Source organism: Hemitrygon akajei, chromosome 12 (genome assembly GCF_048418815.1).
Source record: "Hemitrygon akajei chromosome 12, sHemAka1.3, whole genome shotgun sequence".
Taxonomy (NCBI): Eukaryota; Metazoa; Chordata; class Chondrichthyes; order Myliobatiformes; family Dasyatidae; genus Hemitrygon; species Hemitrygon akajei.
Window position 1 is genome coordinate 5,846,580 of NC_133135.1, and position 16,967 is coordinate 5,863,546.

Here is a 16,967-nt window from a genome sequence, read left to right on the forward strand (position 1 = left end):
CCCATCACCTCCCAGTCTCTGTCACTATCCCCACTCTCCCCTCCTCCATCTTCCTATCACCCTCCTCACCTGAACCCACCCATCACCTCCCAGTCTCTGTCACTATCCCCACTCTCCCCTCCTCTGCCCATCACCCTCCTCACCTGGATCCACCCATCACCTCCCAGTCTCTGTCACTTTCCCCACTCTCCCCTCCTCCATCTGTCCATCACCCTCCTCACCTGGACCCACCCATCACCTCCCAGTCTCTGTCACTATCCCCACTCTCCCCTCCTCCATCTGTCCATCACCCTCCTCACCTGGACCCACCTATCACCTCCCAGTCTCTGTCACTATCCCCACTCTCCCCTCCTCACCTGGACCCACCCATCACCTCCCAGTCTCTGTCACTATCCCCACTCTCCCCTCCTCCATCTGTCCATCACCCTCCTCACCTGGACCCACCCATCACCTCCCAGTCTCTGTCACTTTCCCCACTCTCCCCTCCTCACCTGGACCCACCCATCACCTCCCAGTCTCTGTCACTATCCCCACTCTCCCCTCCTCCATCATCCTATCACCTCTCCTCACCTGGACCCACCCATCACCTCCCAGCCTCTGTCACTATCCCCACTCTCCCCTCCTCCATCTGTCCATCACCCTCCTCACCTGGACCCACCCATCACCTCCCAGTCTCTGTCACTATCCCAGTCTCCCCTCCTCCATCTGTAAATCACCTCTCCTCACCTGGATCCACCCATCACCTCCCAGCCTCTGTCACTATCCCCACTCTCCCCTCCTCACCTGGACCCACCCATCACCTCCCAGTCTCTGTCACTATCCCCACTCTCCCCTCCTCCATCTGTCCATCACCCTCCTCACCTGGATCCACCCATCACCTCCCAGTCTCTGTCACTATCCCCACTCTCCCCTCCTCCATCTGTCCATCACCCTCCTCACCTGGACCCACCCATCACCTCCCAGCCTCTGTCACTATCCCCACTCTCCCCTCCTCCATCTGTCCATCACTCCTCACCTGGACCCACCCATCACCTCCCAGTCTCTGTCACTATCCCCACTCTCCCCTCCTCACCTGGATCCACCCATCACCTCCCAGTCTCTGTCACTATCCCCACTCTCCCCTCCTCACCTGGATCCACCCATCACCTCCCAGTCTCTGTCACTATCCCCACTCTCCCCTCCTCACCTGGATCCACCCATCACCTCCCAGTCTCTGTCACTATCCCCACTCTCCCCTCCTCCATCTGTCCATCACCCTCCTCACCTGGACCCACCCATCACCTCACAGCCTCTGTCACTATCCCCACTCTCCCCTCCTCCATCTGTCCATCACCCTCCTCACCTGAACCCACCCATCACCTCCCAGCCTCTGTCACTATCCCCACTCTCCCCTCCTCCATCTGTCCATCACTCCTCACCTGGACCCACCCATCACCTCCCAGTCTCTGTCACTATCCCCACTCTCCCCTCCTCACCCGGACCCACCCATCACCTCCCAACCTCTGTCACTATCCCCACTCTCCCCTCCTCACCTGGATCCACCCATCACCTCCCAGTCTCTGTCACTATCCCCACTCTCCCCTCCTCACCCGGACCCACCCATCACCTCCCAACCTCTGTCACTATCCCCACTCTCCCCTCCTCACCCGGACCCACCCATCACCTCCCAACCTCTGTCACTTTCCCCACTCTCCCCTCCTCACCTGGATCCACCCATCACCTCCCAGTCTCTGTCACTATCCCCACTCTCCCCTCCTCCATCTGTAAATCACCTCTCCTCACCTGGACCCACCCATCACCTCCCAGTCTCTGTCACTATCCCCACTCTCCCCTCCTCACCCGGACCCACCCATCACCTCCCAGTCTCTGTCACTATCCCCACTCTCCCCTCCTCCATCTTCCTATCACCCTCCTCACCTGGATCCACCCATCACCTCCCAGTCTCTGTCACTATCCCCACTCTCCCCTCCTCACCTGGACCCACCCATCACCTCCCAGTCTCTGTCACTATCCCCACTCTCCCCTCCTCACCCGGACCCACCCATCACCTCCCAGTCTCTGTCACTATCCCCACTCTCCCCTCCTCACCCGGACCCACCCATCACCTCCCAGTCTCTGTCACTATCCCCACTCTCCCCTCCTCCATCTTCCTATCACCCTCCTCACCTGAACCCACCCATCACCTCCCAGTCTCTGTCACTATCCCCGCTCTCCCCTCCTCACCTGGACCCACCCATCACCTCCCAGTCTCTGTCACTATCCCCACTCTCCCCTCCTCCATCTTCCTATCACCCTCCTCACCTGAACCCACCCATCACCTCCCAGTCTCTGTCACTATCCCCACTCTCCCCTCCTCTGCCCATCACCCTCCTCACCTGGATCCACCCATCACCTCCCAGTCTCTGTCACTTTCCCCACTCTCCCCTCCTCCATCTGTCCATCACCCTCCTCACCTGGACCCACCCATCACCTCCCAGTCTCTGTCACTATCCCCACTCTCCCCTCCTCCATCTGTCCATCACCCTCCTCACCTGGACCCACCTATCACCTCCCAGTCTCTGTCACTATCCCCACTCTCCCCTCCTCACCTGGACCCACCCATCACCTCCCAGTCTCTGTCACTATCCCCACTCTCCCCTCCTCCATCTGTCCATCACCCTCCTCACCTGGACCCACCCATCACCTCCCAGTCTCTGTCACTTTCCCCACTCTCCCCTCCTCACCTGGACCCACCCATCACCTCCCAGTCTCTGTCACTTTCCCCACTCTCCCCTCCTCCATCTGTCCATCACCCTCCTCACCTGGACCCACCCATCACCTCCCAGTCTCTGTCACTATCCCCACTCTCCCCTCCTCACCTGGATCCACCCATCACCTCCCAGTCTCTGTCACTATCCCCACTCTCCCCTCCTCCATCTGTCCATCACCTCCCAGCCTCTGTCACTATCCCCACTCTCCCCTCCTCCATCTGTCCATCACCTCCCAGTCTCTGTCACTATCCCCACTCTCCCCTCCTCCATCTGTCCATCACCTCCCAGTCTCTGTCACTATCCCCACTCTCCCCTCCTCCATCTGTCCATCACTCCTCACCTGGACCCACCCATCACCTCCCAGTCTCTGTCACTATCCCCACTCTCCCCTCCTCACCTGGATCCACCCATCACCTCCCAGTCTCTGTCACTATCCCCACTCTCCCCTCCTCCATCTGTCCATCACTCCTCACCTGGACCCACCCATCACCTCCCAACCTCTGTCACTTTCCCCACTCTCCCCTCCTCCATCTGTCCATCACCCTCCTCACCTGGACCCACCCATCACCTCCCAGTCTCTGTCGCTATCCCCACTCTCCCCTCCTCCATCTGTCCATCACCCTCCTCACCTGGACCCACCCATCACCTCCCAGCCTCTGTCACTATCCCCACTCTCCCCTCCTCCATCTGTCCATCACTCCTCACCTGGACCCACCCATCACCTCCCAGTCTCTGTCACTTTCCCCACTCTCCTCTCCTCACCTGGATCCACCCATCACCTCCCAGTCTCTGTCACTATCCCCACTCTCCCCTCCTCACCTGGACCCACCCATCACCTCCCAGCCTCTGTCACTTTCCCCGCTCTCCCCTCCTCACCTGGACCCACCCATCACCTCCCAGCCTCTGTCACTATCCCCGCTCTCCTCTCCTCACCTGGACCCACCCATCACCTCCCAGTCTCTGTCACTATCCCCACTCTCCCCTCCTCCATCTGTCCATCACCCTCCTCGCCTGGACCCACCCATCACCTCCCAGTCTCTGTCACTATCCCCACTCTCCCTTCCTCCATCTTCCTATCACCCTCCTCACCTGGATCCACCCATCACCTCCCAGTCTCTGTCATTTTCCCCACTCTCCCCTCCTCACCTGGACCCACCCATCACCTCCCAGTCTCTGTCACTATCCCCACTCTCCCCTCCTCCATCTTCCTATCACCCTCCTACCTGGACCCACCCATCACCTCCCAGTCTCTGTCACTATCCCCACTCTCCCCTCCTCCATCTGTCCATCACCCTCCTCACCTGAACCCACCCATCACCTCCCAGTCTCTGTCACTATCCCCACTCTCCCCTCCTCACCTGGACCCACCCATCACCTCCCAGTCTCTGTCACTATCCCCGCTCTCCCCTCCTCACCTGGACCCACCCATCACCTCCCAGTCTCTGTCACTATCCCCACTCTCCCCTCCTCACCTGGATCCACCCATCACCTCCCAGCCTCTGTCACTATCCCCACTCTCCCCTCCTCCATCTGTCCATCACCCTCCTCACCTGGACCCACCCATCACCTCCCAGTCTCTGTCACTATCCCCAGTCTCCCCTCCTCACCTGGACCCACCCATCACCTCCCAACCTCTGTCACTATCCCCACTCTCCCCTCCTCCATCTGTCCATCACCCTCCTCACCTGGACCCACCCATCACCTCCCAGCCTCTGTCACTATCCCCACTCTCCCCTCCTCACCTGGACCCACCCATCACCTCCCAGTCTCTGTCACTATCCCCACTCTCCCCTCCTCCATCTGTCCATCACCCTCCTCACCTGGACCCACCCATCACCTCCCAGCCTCTGTCACTATCCCCACTCTCCCCTCCTCACCTGGATCCACCCATCACCTCCCAGTCTCTGTCACTATCCCCACTCTCCCCTCCTCCATCTGTCCATCACCCTCCTCACCTGGACCCACCCATCACCTCCCAGCCTCTGTCACTATCCCCACTCTCCCCTCCTCACCTGGACCCACCCATCACCTCCCAGTCTCTGTCACTATCCCCACTCTCCCCTCCTCCATCTGTCCATCACCCTCCTCACCTGGACCCACCCATCACCTCCCAGCCTCTGTCACTATCCCCACTCTCCCCTCCTCCATCTGTCCATCACCTCCCAGTCTCTGTCACTATCCCCACTCTCCCCTCCTCACCTGGATCCACCCATCACCTCCCAGTCTCTGTCACTATCCCCACTCTCCCCTCCTCCATCTGTCCATCACCCTCCTCACCTGGACCCACCCATCACCTCCCAGTCTCTGTCACTATCCCCACTCTCCCCTCCTCCATCTGTCCATCACCCTCCTCACCTGGACCCACCCATCACCTCCCAGTCTCTGTCACTATCCCCACTCTCCCCTCCTCACCCGGACCCACCCATCACCTCCAGTCTCTGTCACTATCCCCGCTCTCCCCTCCTCACCTGGATCCACCCATCACCTCCCAGTCTCTGTCACTATCCCCACTCTCTCCTCCTCACCTGGACCCACCCATCACCTCCCAGCCTCTGTCACTAACCCCACTCTCCCCTCCTCCATCTTCCTATCACCCTCCTACCTGGACCCACCCATCACCTCCCAGTCTCTGTCACTATCCCCACTCTCCCCTCCTCACCTGGACCCACCCATCACCTCCCAGCCTCTGTCACTATCCCCACTCTCCCCTCCTCACCTGGACCCACCCATCACCTCCCAGTCTCTGTCACTATCCCCACTCTCCCCTCCTCCATCTGTCCATCACCCTCCTCACCTGGACCCACCCATCACCTCCCAGCCTCTGTCACTATCCCCACTCTCCCCTCCTCCATCTGTCCATCACCCTCCTCACCTGGACCCACCCATCACCTCCCAGTCTCTGTCACTATCCCCACTCTCCCCTCCTCACCTGGACCCACCCATCACCTCCCAGTCTCTGTCACTATCCCCACTCTCCCCTCCTCACCTGGATCCACCCATCACCTCCCAGTCTCTGTCACTATCCCCACTCTCCCCTCCTCCATCTGTCCATCACCCTCCTCACCTGGACCCACCCATCACCTCCCAGCCTCTGTCACTATCCCCACTCTCCCCTCCTCCATCTGTCCATCACCCTCCTCACCTGGACCCACCCATCACCTCCCAGTCTCTGTCACTATCCCCACTCTCCCCTCCTCACCTGGACCCACCCATCACCTCCCAGTCTCTGTCACTATCCCCACTCTCCCCTCCTCACCTGGATCCACCCATCACCTCCCAGTCTCTGTCACTAACCCCACTCTCCCCTCCTCCATCTTCCTATCACCCTCCTACCTGGACCCACCCATCACCTCCCAGTCTCTGTCACTATCCCCACTCTCCCCTCCTCCATCTGTCCATCACCTCACCTGGACCCACCCATCACCTCCCAGCCTCTGTCACTATCCCCACTCTCCCCTCCTCCATCTTCCTATCACCCTCCTACCTGGACCCACCCATCACCTCCCAGTCTCTGTCACTATCCCCACTCTCCCCTCCTCACCTGGATCCACCTATCACTTGGCAGCTTTTCTCACCCTTTCTCCTTAACTTGTTAAAAATGGCTATTCCCACTCTATATTTCAGTCCTGATGAAGGGTCTCAACTCAAAACGTTGACTGTCCTGCCCTCGCCCACAGACGCCGGACACCCCAGCACCTCTGCTCTCTTGTGTCTCCAGAGGAACCTCTCCTCACTCACCTGCTTCTTTTCATCTTCCTTTTCAATTTTTTCTGTTCTTTGTAGTTTTCTTGTTCCAAAGTAATTGAGTCGCTTCACCTCTTTCTCGAAGTAACCTTCTACAATGGACTTCTGCAAAAGGCAGAGAGCATCAGTCTGACCGACCTCCATCCTTGTTAATTCACTGCTGCAAACACCGTCGTTTATCAGGTACGTTTAGTGCACCAATTCCCACTGCTGTCCGTAAGGAGTCAGCACATTCTCCTCTGTGACTGCGTGGCTTTCCTCCCACATTCCAAAGGCACATGGGTCAGGGTTAGTAAGCTGTGGGCTGTTACGTTGGGGCTGGATGCTGGCAGGCTTCCTCCAGCACTTCCTCAGAGGGCGCTGGTCATTGTGCAAACAATACATTTCACTGCACGTTTCATTGTATGTGTGGGAAATAAAGGTCATCTGACTTCTCTACCTTTAGTCATGCTCCTGATCATAGAACAGAGAACAGTACCGGCCCTTCAGCTGTGTTGTGCTGACCTTAAGATCAATCTAACCCTTCCCTCCCACTTACTTACTGTCCATTATGCTGCTGGTATTTAGGGCAGCAACGAAGGTCTTCCATCTCTGGCAGTGTTCAGGGCTTCCTTCATCATGTCAGTAGCTTCCTCTCAGTTTTCACTACTGTCAGCCATGCAAGTCCCGGGTGGAGACTCAGGAATACCGTCGCACTCGGATGGAGAAGGATTCTTCATTGCTGTTTCCATCACAATTTTGTTTGACCAGTCAGGGTTCTTATCTCTGAGCTATACCCCGAACCTGTAGGACTGGCGGACCACTCGTAGTCTGCCCTCTACCCTTTGATCTTTTTGGCATGAGTGTCCCTACCAACAGCCAATGCATAAAGTCCTGACTCCAGCCAGCATCGTTCTCTGGGTCATTGAAGCATGCAAGCCTCCAAACCCAACGACAACCTTGTGGTCACCTTGGAGGTTCCTTCCCACATAACACTCCATTTCTCTCACTTCCAAGTGTCTTAAATGTCCCTGACATATCTGCCTCTAGGTACCACACCTAGGTTCTTTCTAGGTAATTTTTCTTTGTGAATAGAAACAGACAATCTGAGGCGATGAATTTGGTGTGAAGTGAAGCTACAATGGTGGATTGCACAGAATGATGGAAGAGGATTGACACGTCAAATGTCACTCCTTGCCTGGCTGTTCAGCAGGTGGGGTGCGAATACAAGCTGAATTTGTCTGCCAAGCCGTGAGTTCTGATGGGACAGAGTTGGTGGAGACCTGCTGGAGATGGGGCAGCGAAACAATCACATTACTCACCTCCTGGCTAAGTGGATGTCTCAGGGACCAGGGCACCTCCAGAATGTGCAGGGTTCCAAAGTCATCAGACACTGCCAGGAGATGCTGCTTCTCTGTTGAGATAAACACAGAACAGGGACACTGGAGATTCTGCAGATGCTGGAAATCCAGAACAACACACTCAAAATACTGGAGGAACTCAGCAGCTCAGGCAGAATTAATGGAAATGAATAAACAGTCAACGTTTCAGGCTGAGACCTTTCTTTAGGACTGGAAAGGAAGAGGGCAGAAAGTAGAATAAAAAGGTGGGAAGAGGAGAAGCAGGACAAGCTAGAAAGTGATGGGTGAAGCCGGATAGTTAAGAAAGGCAGATGAAGCTGAGAAGTGGTAGGTGGAAAGGGTAAAGGAATTCACTATCAATTAGAAACAGCTGTTAAAAGAGATTCTGGAACGGTCCACTGGTTGTGAGTTGTCATTGGCGTTTCCTTACAAGAGATTCTGCAGATGCTGGAAATCCAGAGCAACACACGCAAAATATGGAGAAACTCAGCAGGTCAGACAGATTCGATAGAAATAAATAAAAAGTCGACATTTCATATCAAGACCCTTCATCAGGACTGGAAAGGAAGAGGGAAGAAGCCGGAATAAGAAGGTAGAGGGAGAGGGTGGATGAAGTGAGAAGCTGGGAGGTGATAGGAACTTGAACTTGAATTTGAGGGGAGCCAGTATGGAGAATGGGAAAAAAGAGAAGAGGAGGGAGAAGAAATTACCAGAAGATAGAGAAATTGATGTCCCAGACAAAATATGAGATGTTGCTCCTCCAACCTGAAAATGGCCTCATTGTGGCAGTAGGGGAGGCCATAGAACAAGGAACAAGAGAGCACAGGTAGGCCCTTTGGTCCACCCTGTCTGTGCTAACCCTGATGCCTTATCCCTGCTGACTGTACACAGTTCATATCCCTCCACTCTCTGCCTGTTCGTGTACCTGTCTAAATACCTGTTAGACATTCCCATCAAATGTGTCTCCACCACCGCCCCTTGAAACCTGTTCCAGGCATCCATCACCTTCTGTGTAAAAAGTACTTGCCTCATAAATCCCCTTTAAATTTTCCCCTCTTTGACCCCTGCCCTTCAGTTTTTGACATTTGTTCCTTGGGGAAAAGGCTCTGACCCTATGCCTCTGATAATCTATAAGCCTCTATCAGATCTGTTGGCAGTCTCTGCCACTCCAGGGATAATAAATCAGACAGGACGGTGGAGCAGACTCAATGGGCCAAATGCCTCTGCTCCTACGTTTTATGGTCTTACGACAAGCCTTTCACTGCACCGTTCAATTTATCTCGATACATGTGACAATAATAAACCAGTGCCAATACATACTCGCAGCCATTGGTCACAGAGGAGGCCATTCAATCCCTCATGTCTGAGGCAGAATCTTGATAAAGCAGAAGAATGGTCAATGGAAATGGGAGAGGAGGAGGTCAATTGGCCCCTCTAGTCTTTTCTGTCTACCAATGAGATTGTACCATCAGTAAAATTTGGATGTCCTCTCCAGTCAATGGACATTCTCTACAAGGACAGAAGGTCTTTTCCCCGCAGTCTCAGTCACATAGAAGAAGGCCCTTTGGCCCATCAAGTCCATGCCAACAAACACCCACCCATTGACCCCAATCCCATTTCCCCTCCACCCCTCACCCATACGCTGGGGACAATTTGCAGTGGCTGATTAACCCACCAATCTTTTGGGATGTGGAAGAAAAGCAGAGCACCTGGGGGCAAACCCACTCTGTCACAGGGGGAACATGCAAACTCCACACAGACAGTGCCGAAGGTTAAGTGTATGGAGCAGCATATCACAAACATGAGAGATTCTGCAGGTGCTGGAAATCCAGAGCAACACACACAAAATGCTGGAGGAACTCAGAGCCAGGCAGCATCAATGGAGGGGAATAAACAGTTGATGTTTCAGGCTCAGACACTTCATCAGAAATGGAAAGGAAGGGGGAAGATGCCAGAAAAAGGTTGGGGGGGGAAGGGAAGGGGGATAGCTAGGAAGCGATAGGTGAAGCCAGGTGGGTGAGAAAGGTAAAGGACTGGAGAGGAAAGTGGACCATAGGAGAATAGGAGGGAAGAGGGGACCAGGGGAGGTGATAGGCAGGTGAGAAGAGGTGAGAGGCCAAAGTAGAAGGAAGGGTGAGGGAAAATTTATTTTACCAGAGGCAGAAATTGATATTCATGCTATCAGGTTGGAGGCTACCCAGACGGAATGAGAGGTGTTACTCCTCCCCCCTCAGCATAGCCACAAGAGGAGATCATGGACCAACATGTCGGAACGGGAATGGGAATGGGAATGGGAACTTAAATGTTTGGCCATGGGGAAATCGTGTCTGTGGCATAGGTACTGGATGAAGAGATTCCCCAATTTACAATGGGTCTCACCAATGTAGATGAGGCCACATTGGGAGCACTGGGGACCGGACACAGTAGATGACCCCAGCAGATTCACAGGTGAAGTGTTGCCTCACCTGGAAGCCCTGAATGGAGGTGGGAGAGGAGGTGAATGGGCAGGTGGAGTACATGGAGTGAGAGTTAGTGTGACAAGGTTGAAATCTGATCAATTTAGTTATAAATAATTGTTGAAAATATATTTTTAAAAAGAATTAAAATAATTTATTTCATGTGAATATCATTTCAAGTTGAGGAAAAGAAAGGATATTACTTTAAAAACATGCAACTGTATTTGGTTGAAAATTCTGAGTATCTGTGGGCAAGGTATCCTCTAATAGTATTGAGCACCGACTCCGCCATTGACCTGTAAGGGCTCGCATTCAATCTTCAGCATGCGACTGCCTGCCAGAATGCCAGGGGAGGGGCAGCGCACGTCGTACTCATTCACCGTAAAATGACCGATGCATGAACATTACAGACTTTATGTTTCATTTGTCTCCCCCTTTCCAGGGGCACCACATTAGCACCGAATTGGTGGGCTAAGCACCCATTTCCATCCTGTGTCCCTGTGACTGTGTACCGGCCAGTTTTCCACCCGGATACTCACGTGACACAATGCAAGGCTTCATGCAACTGATTGGGACAGATGAAATGTTCTGTGTCTGCAAGGGCTCGTGTGTCTTTTCCAGTAAATCCCAGATATCGATATTGCCGTCTTCTTTGCCGATGATGAAGACGCCAGGTCTGGAGAGGGACCAGTGCCCCGTGGTGCAGCGCCTGTCCCGGCAGGCTGAGTGCAGGAGAGGCCCAACCTGTGACGCATAAAAGGTGAGTTTAATTTATTATCGGGATTTCAGAGCATGTATCTCTCCTCAGCATCTGTCACTCCAGAGAAAACAATCCACGTTTGTCCAACCTCTCTTTACCGCTCATGCCCTCGAGTCCAGGCAGCATCCTGGTGAAACTTCTCTGCACCCTCTCCATCCTTCCCGTAATGGGGTGACCAAAATTAAATTCAATCCCCCTAATCAAGATTTACACAGTTGACTTCCTGAGTCTCATACTCAGTTCCCTGACCAATAAAGGCAAACATGCCAGATTCCTTCTTCATGACACAACCGTGGACGCTGCCTGGATTAGAGAGCATGTCTAGTGAGCTTGGGCTTTTCTCTTTGGAGTGAAGGAGGATGAGAGAGCATTCCACAGATTCACGACTCTCTGGTTAAAAAAAATTCCTCCTTAACTCTTTGTTCTAAAAGGTCGCCCATAAGTTTTGAGGCTGTGCCCTCTAGGTCAGGATACACCCACTATGGGAAACATCCTCTCTACATCCACCCTATCTAGTCATTTCAACATTCGGTAGGTTTCAATGAGATCCCTACGCGTTCTTCTAAATTCCAGTGAGTACAGGCCCAAAGCTGCCAAACACACCTCATACGTTAACCCCTTCATTCCTGGAATTATTCTCATGAACCTCCAGTGGAATCTCTTCAATGAAAACAAATCATTTTTGAGATATGGGTCCAAAACTGTTGACTCCAAGTATGGCCTGACTAATGTCTTTAAAGCCTCAGCATTATCTCCTAGCTTTTATATTCTATTCCCCTTGAAATAAATGCTAACTTTCCATTTGTCTTCTTTACCACAGATTCAACCTGTAAATTAACCTTCTGGGAGCCTTGCATGAGGACTCCTAAGTTTCTCTACACCTCTGATTTTTGAACCTTCTCTCCATTTAGATAATAGTCCACACTATTGTTTCTTTTACCAAAATGCACTGTCATACATTTCCCAACATTGTATTCCATCTGCCACTTTTTTGCCCATTCTTCCAATTTGTCGAAGTCCTGCTGCAATCGCATTGCTTCCTCAGCACTACCTACCCCTCCACCTATCTTCATATTGTCTGCAAACTTTGCCACAAAGCCATCAATTCCATTTTCAAAAATCATTGACAAACAACGTGAAAAGTAGCGGTTCCAATACTGACCCTTGAAGAACATCACTAGTCACCGGCAGTAAAACCGAAAAGACCCCTTTTATTCCCACTCACTGCCTCCTGCCTGTCAGCCATTCCGCTATCCATGCCAGTGTCTGCCAATAACGGTTATGCATTCCCCTTACACTTGACCTCGCATGAAGACCCTACGGAGGCACTGGTACACGACACGTGTGTGGGAATGGAATCATAGAGTACTGCAGCACAGTAACATGCCAAACTATTCTTCTGCTTAGTCCTATTGAACTGCAGCTGGACCAGAGCTGTCCATTTCCCTCCAATCCATGTACCTGCCCAAACTGCTCTTAAATGTTAAAATCAAACCTGCATTCACCACTTCCATTGGCAGCTTGTTCCACACTCAAACCACCCTCAGAGTGAAGAAATTCCCCCTTAAGTTCCTCTTCAAGTATTTCACCTTTCACCCTTGACCTATGATCTCTAGTTCTGGTCTCACCCAACCTCAATGGAAAAGGATTTTCTGTATTTACCCTATCAAATATATACTGTATAAGATCAGAACACCATAACCCACAGGAGCAGAATCAGGCCATTCAGCCCATTGAACCTACTCCACCATTCCATCGTGGCTGATTTGTTATCCCTTTCAACCCCATTCTCCTGCTATCTCCCTGTAACCTGACTAATCAAAAACCTATTAACCTCCGCTTTAAATACGCTCAGTGACATGGCCTCCACAGCCATCTCTGGTAATGGCTTTCACAGATTCACCACCCTCTGGCTAAAGAAATTCCTCCTTATCTCTGTTCTGAAGGGACACTCTCCAGAATTATTCCATAATCCAGCGTATAAACTTCTATCAGATCTTCCCTCATTCTCCTACACTCTAGGGAATAAAAGTCCTATCCTATTCAACCTTTCCCTATAACCTTAAGTTCTGGCAACATCCTTGTAAATTTTCTCTGCTCCCTTTCAATCTTAGTTACATCATTCCTTTAGGCAGGTGACCAGAACTGTACACCATTCTCACCAATGTCTTATACAACTTTATCATAACAGCCCAACTCCTGTACGCTTTACATTGATTTACGAAGGCCAGTGTGCCAAAAGCTCTCTTTATGGCTCTATCTACCTGTGATGGCACTTCAAAGAATTATGGATCTGCATTCCCAGAAAAAAAATCCTGATACATAATGGCTGAGTCCTGAAAGGAAGTCATGGTGATGAGGAGTTGAAGCATTGAGAAGTGAGAAGCATTTGGATTGCAGAAAACATTTGAGATTGACTTTGAGTCAGCGAGCAGATACTCACGGTGGCACCTTCTTTCCAAACTGCAATTGTCCATCCTCCGACGGTTAGGATGATATCCCTGAAGAACGGTGATCTTTGCACAGTGTTCACAGGTCCGTCGTGAACAGCGTAGCAGTGGGTGGGGCTTGGGGCTGTAATGGGAACATATACCAGAAGCCATGTCAGACACCAAGAGACTGGAACAGGAGCATTCTGTCCTACTGGTCAGCATATACACAGAAAGGTTTACATTAATTCTTCAGCTGCCCAGAGAGATGAGGATACAGCCCGGTCCAGCACGTAAACCAGCTCCTCTCCCATTGATTGTCTTCATATCCTGCTGCCTCAGGAACGCAGGGCTCTCTCTCTCATTCTCCATTCTCACCTTCCCTGTTGGGCATCAGTCTATATACTCCCATTGAGTACAGAGGTTCATTGTACAGGACACCTGTGGGCTGCACTTGGAGTACTGTGTTCAGTTTTGGTCACCCTACAATAGGGAAGATGTGATTAACTGGAAAGAGTGCAGAAAAGATTTACAGAAGATATTTCCAGGATCTGAGGAGAGATTGGCCAGGCTAAAACTTGCTAGTACCCATGTTGAAGCTGGCTGAATTTACAGTCCTCTGCAAATGGCTAACACGAGAGGGCACAGTCTTAAGGTGGTTGGAAGTGGGTACAGAGGATATGACAAGGGCAAGTTTTTTTACTCAGAGAGTGGTGGGTGCGTGGAATGGGCTGCCAGCGACAGTGGTGGAGGTGGATACAATAGGGTCTTTTAAGAAACTTTTAAACAGGTACATGGAGCTTAGAAAAATAGAGGGTTATGGGTAACCCTAGATAATTTCTCAAATAAGGACATGTTCGACACAGCTTTGTGGGCCGAAGGGCCTGTACTATGCTGTAGGTTTTCTATGTTTCTTTGTTAACTCCATCACAGTCACAATTCTCCCCCAGCACTGAGGACACCTTCAGAAGGCAAGGCCCCAAGAAAGTGGCATTCATCACCCAAGACCCTTATTATTCAGGACATGCCCTCTTCTCATTGCTACCATCACGGAGGAGGCCAAGGAAACTGAAGACTCACTCTCAATGATTCAAAAACAGCTTCTTCCCCTCTGCCATCAGATTTCTGAACAATGAACCCATGTACACCAACTTACAACTTCTTTTTGTCAACATTATTCATTTAGATTGTGAATTATAGTAATTTTTAGTATTGCACTAGACTGCTGCCGCAATACACCAAGTTTCATGACATATGACCGTGATTATCAACCTCATTCTGATCTAGGTTACAATTCTGATTCTACCTTTGACATTTTTGGTCAACATTCACGGTCCATATTAAGCAACTAATAAATAAAATGAAAGAAATGTGGATTTCAGTTGCATCTTTCACAGCATCAGGCCTTCTTTCAGGTGCTTCAGAGCAGCCAAAGACCTCTCTTGGACACAGTTGTTGATCTGCAGAGAGCAGTTTGTGACCAGTCACCACACTCCCATCTGCACATTCCACCAGGATCAAAGACAGTTTCTATCCCACTGTTATAAGACCATTAGACTATTTAGACATTGGAGCAGATTAACAGAATTATTGAATGGCCCCCTGATACAATTAGATGGACTCTTGACCTCAGTTGATATTAAACACAAGAGGTTTGGCAGATGGTGGAAATCCAGAACAACATACACAAAATTCTGAAGGAACTCAACAGTAAAGACAGCATCTATGGAAATGAATAAATTGTCGACAAATCAGGCATCATGCCCTTCTTCAGGACTGGAAAAGAAGGGTGAATAAGGCAGAATAAAAGGTAGGGGAGGGGAAGGAGGACTACTAGAAGGTGATAGGTGAAACCAGATGGATGGGAAAGGTAAAGAGCTGGAGAAGAAGGAATCTGATAGGAGAGGAGCGGAGAGTGGGCCAGGGGAGAAAGGCAAGGAGGAGCAATATCAGGGCAGAGGCAACAGGCAGATGAGGAGAAAAGGTAAGAGACCAGAGTGGGACTAGAAGAAAAAAGAAGGGGGAGGGAAAAATTTACTGGAAGAAATTGATGTTCATGCCATCAGGTTGGAGGCTACCCAGATGGAATATGAGGTGTTGTTTCTCCACCCTGAGAGTGGCCTCTTCATGGCAGGAGAGGCCATGGACTGACATGTTGGAACGGGAATGGGGATAGGAATTAAAATGGTTGGCCACCAGGAAATACTACTTTTGACAGATCGAGTTGAGATGACACAACTTACGTCAGGTTTCACCAATGTAGTAGAGGCTGCTTTGGGAAAATTGGGTAAAATAGATGACCTCAACAGATTCACAGGTGAAGTGCTGTCTCACCTGGAAGAACTGTTTGGAGGTGAGGGAGGAGGTAAATGGGCATATGTCACTTGCAGGGTTATATGCCAGGAAGGAAATTAGTGGGGAGCAATGAAAGGACAAACAGATAACAGAGAGAGCGATCCCTGCGGGAACAGAGAGTGAGGAGGGATGGAGATGAAGATGTGTTTGGCAGTAGGATCCCACTGAAGATGGCAGAAGTAGCAGAGAATGATGTGTGGATGCGTTAAGACAGCAGGAAGATTTCTCCAGCATTTTGTGTGTGTCGCTCTGGATTTCCAGCATCTGCAGAATCTGTTATGTTTATTGCGTTACCAACAATATTCACCGGACAACCACTGTGCAGGATACAGAAAAAAATCACCTCCCATTACCCTGCTTCTAGAGGCACAGTTCATCTTGTATAAACATCACTTCCAATACACAAGCTGTTTCATGCATGGGTTAGATTTATTTAATTTGAAGTGAACAGTGGAAAGACATATATCTTGAAATAGCAATATCTGTGAGTCTAAAGTTACTGGCAAACATTTAATTGATATATTTTGAAGGAAGTATTACGCTGCGTCAAAGTTTACTCTTGTTTACTCAGCATAGTTATGGAGTGATGTGTATGTGTGAGAATGGTTGTATTAACAGCAGTTGTGAGAATTATTCGTGTATTCAGGTGTGCAATAATTCCGTATTGAATTTAATATATACTTTACTTAACTGTCTGCAGTTTAATACAAAAGAGAACTCGTTTAAAACCCTGAAGAAAGCTTCCATCACAGGTGATTTTTCAGTTGTTTAGCCCGTTGCCTAGCTGTGTACATATACACAGTGAGGGCGTGAGAAAGTTATTCACTTACTGGTCATTTTCCCAGTGTCCATGTCCTTCTCCACTTGCCAGTCTACATAAGTAACTTCTCCATCCTGGTTAAAAAGCACAAAACAATGCCATCAAGGACATATATTCATCTCTCTCTATATACATAGATGGGCGGAGTGGACTTGGAGCGAGGGCCCGAAGGTCAGCGACACTCGGAGGAGGTCGACAGTGAATGATTGGCTTATCAGTGAGCTCCAATATTGCTCATTAGGCTGCACTATGTGTAGTGGAAGAATTCGTTGGTATGAACATCGAATTCTCTAACTTCCGGTAATTCCCTCCC

The 16,967-nt window shown here is 50.8% G+C and overlaps 1 protein-coding gene across 1 annotated transcript in view; it reads right to left on the bottom strand.

Moving 5' to 3' along the window:
- The window catches only part of dnai3 (dynein axonemal intermediate chain 3), a 114,629-nt gene that overhangs the window by 14,551 nt on the left and 83,111 nt on the right, over nucleotides 1-16,967 (bottom strand). The window contains exons 17-21 of the mRNA XM_073062514.1: nucleotides 16,665-16,728; nucleotides 13,494-13,624; nucleotides 10,830-11,034; nucleotides 7,796-7,887; nucleotides 6,489-6,599 (exon numbers count right to left, since the gene is read on the bottom strand). Coding sequence (XP_072918615.1) covers nucleotides 6,489-6,599; nucleotides 7,796-7,887; nucleotides 10,830-11,034; nucleotides 13,494-13,624; nucleotides 16,665-16,728 — 603 coding nt within the window. The remainder of the gene's footprint in view (nucleotides 1-6,488; nucleotides 6,600-7,795; nucleotides 7,888-10,829; nucleotides 11,035-13,493; nucleotides 13,625-16,664; nucleotides 16,729-16,967) is intronic.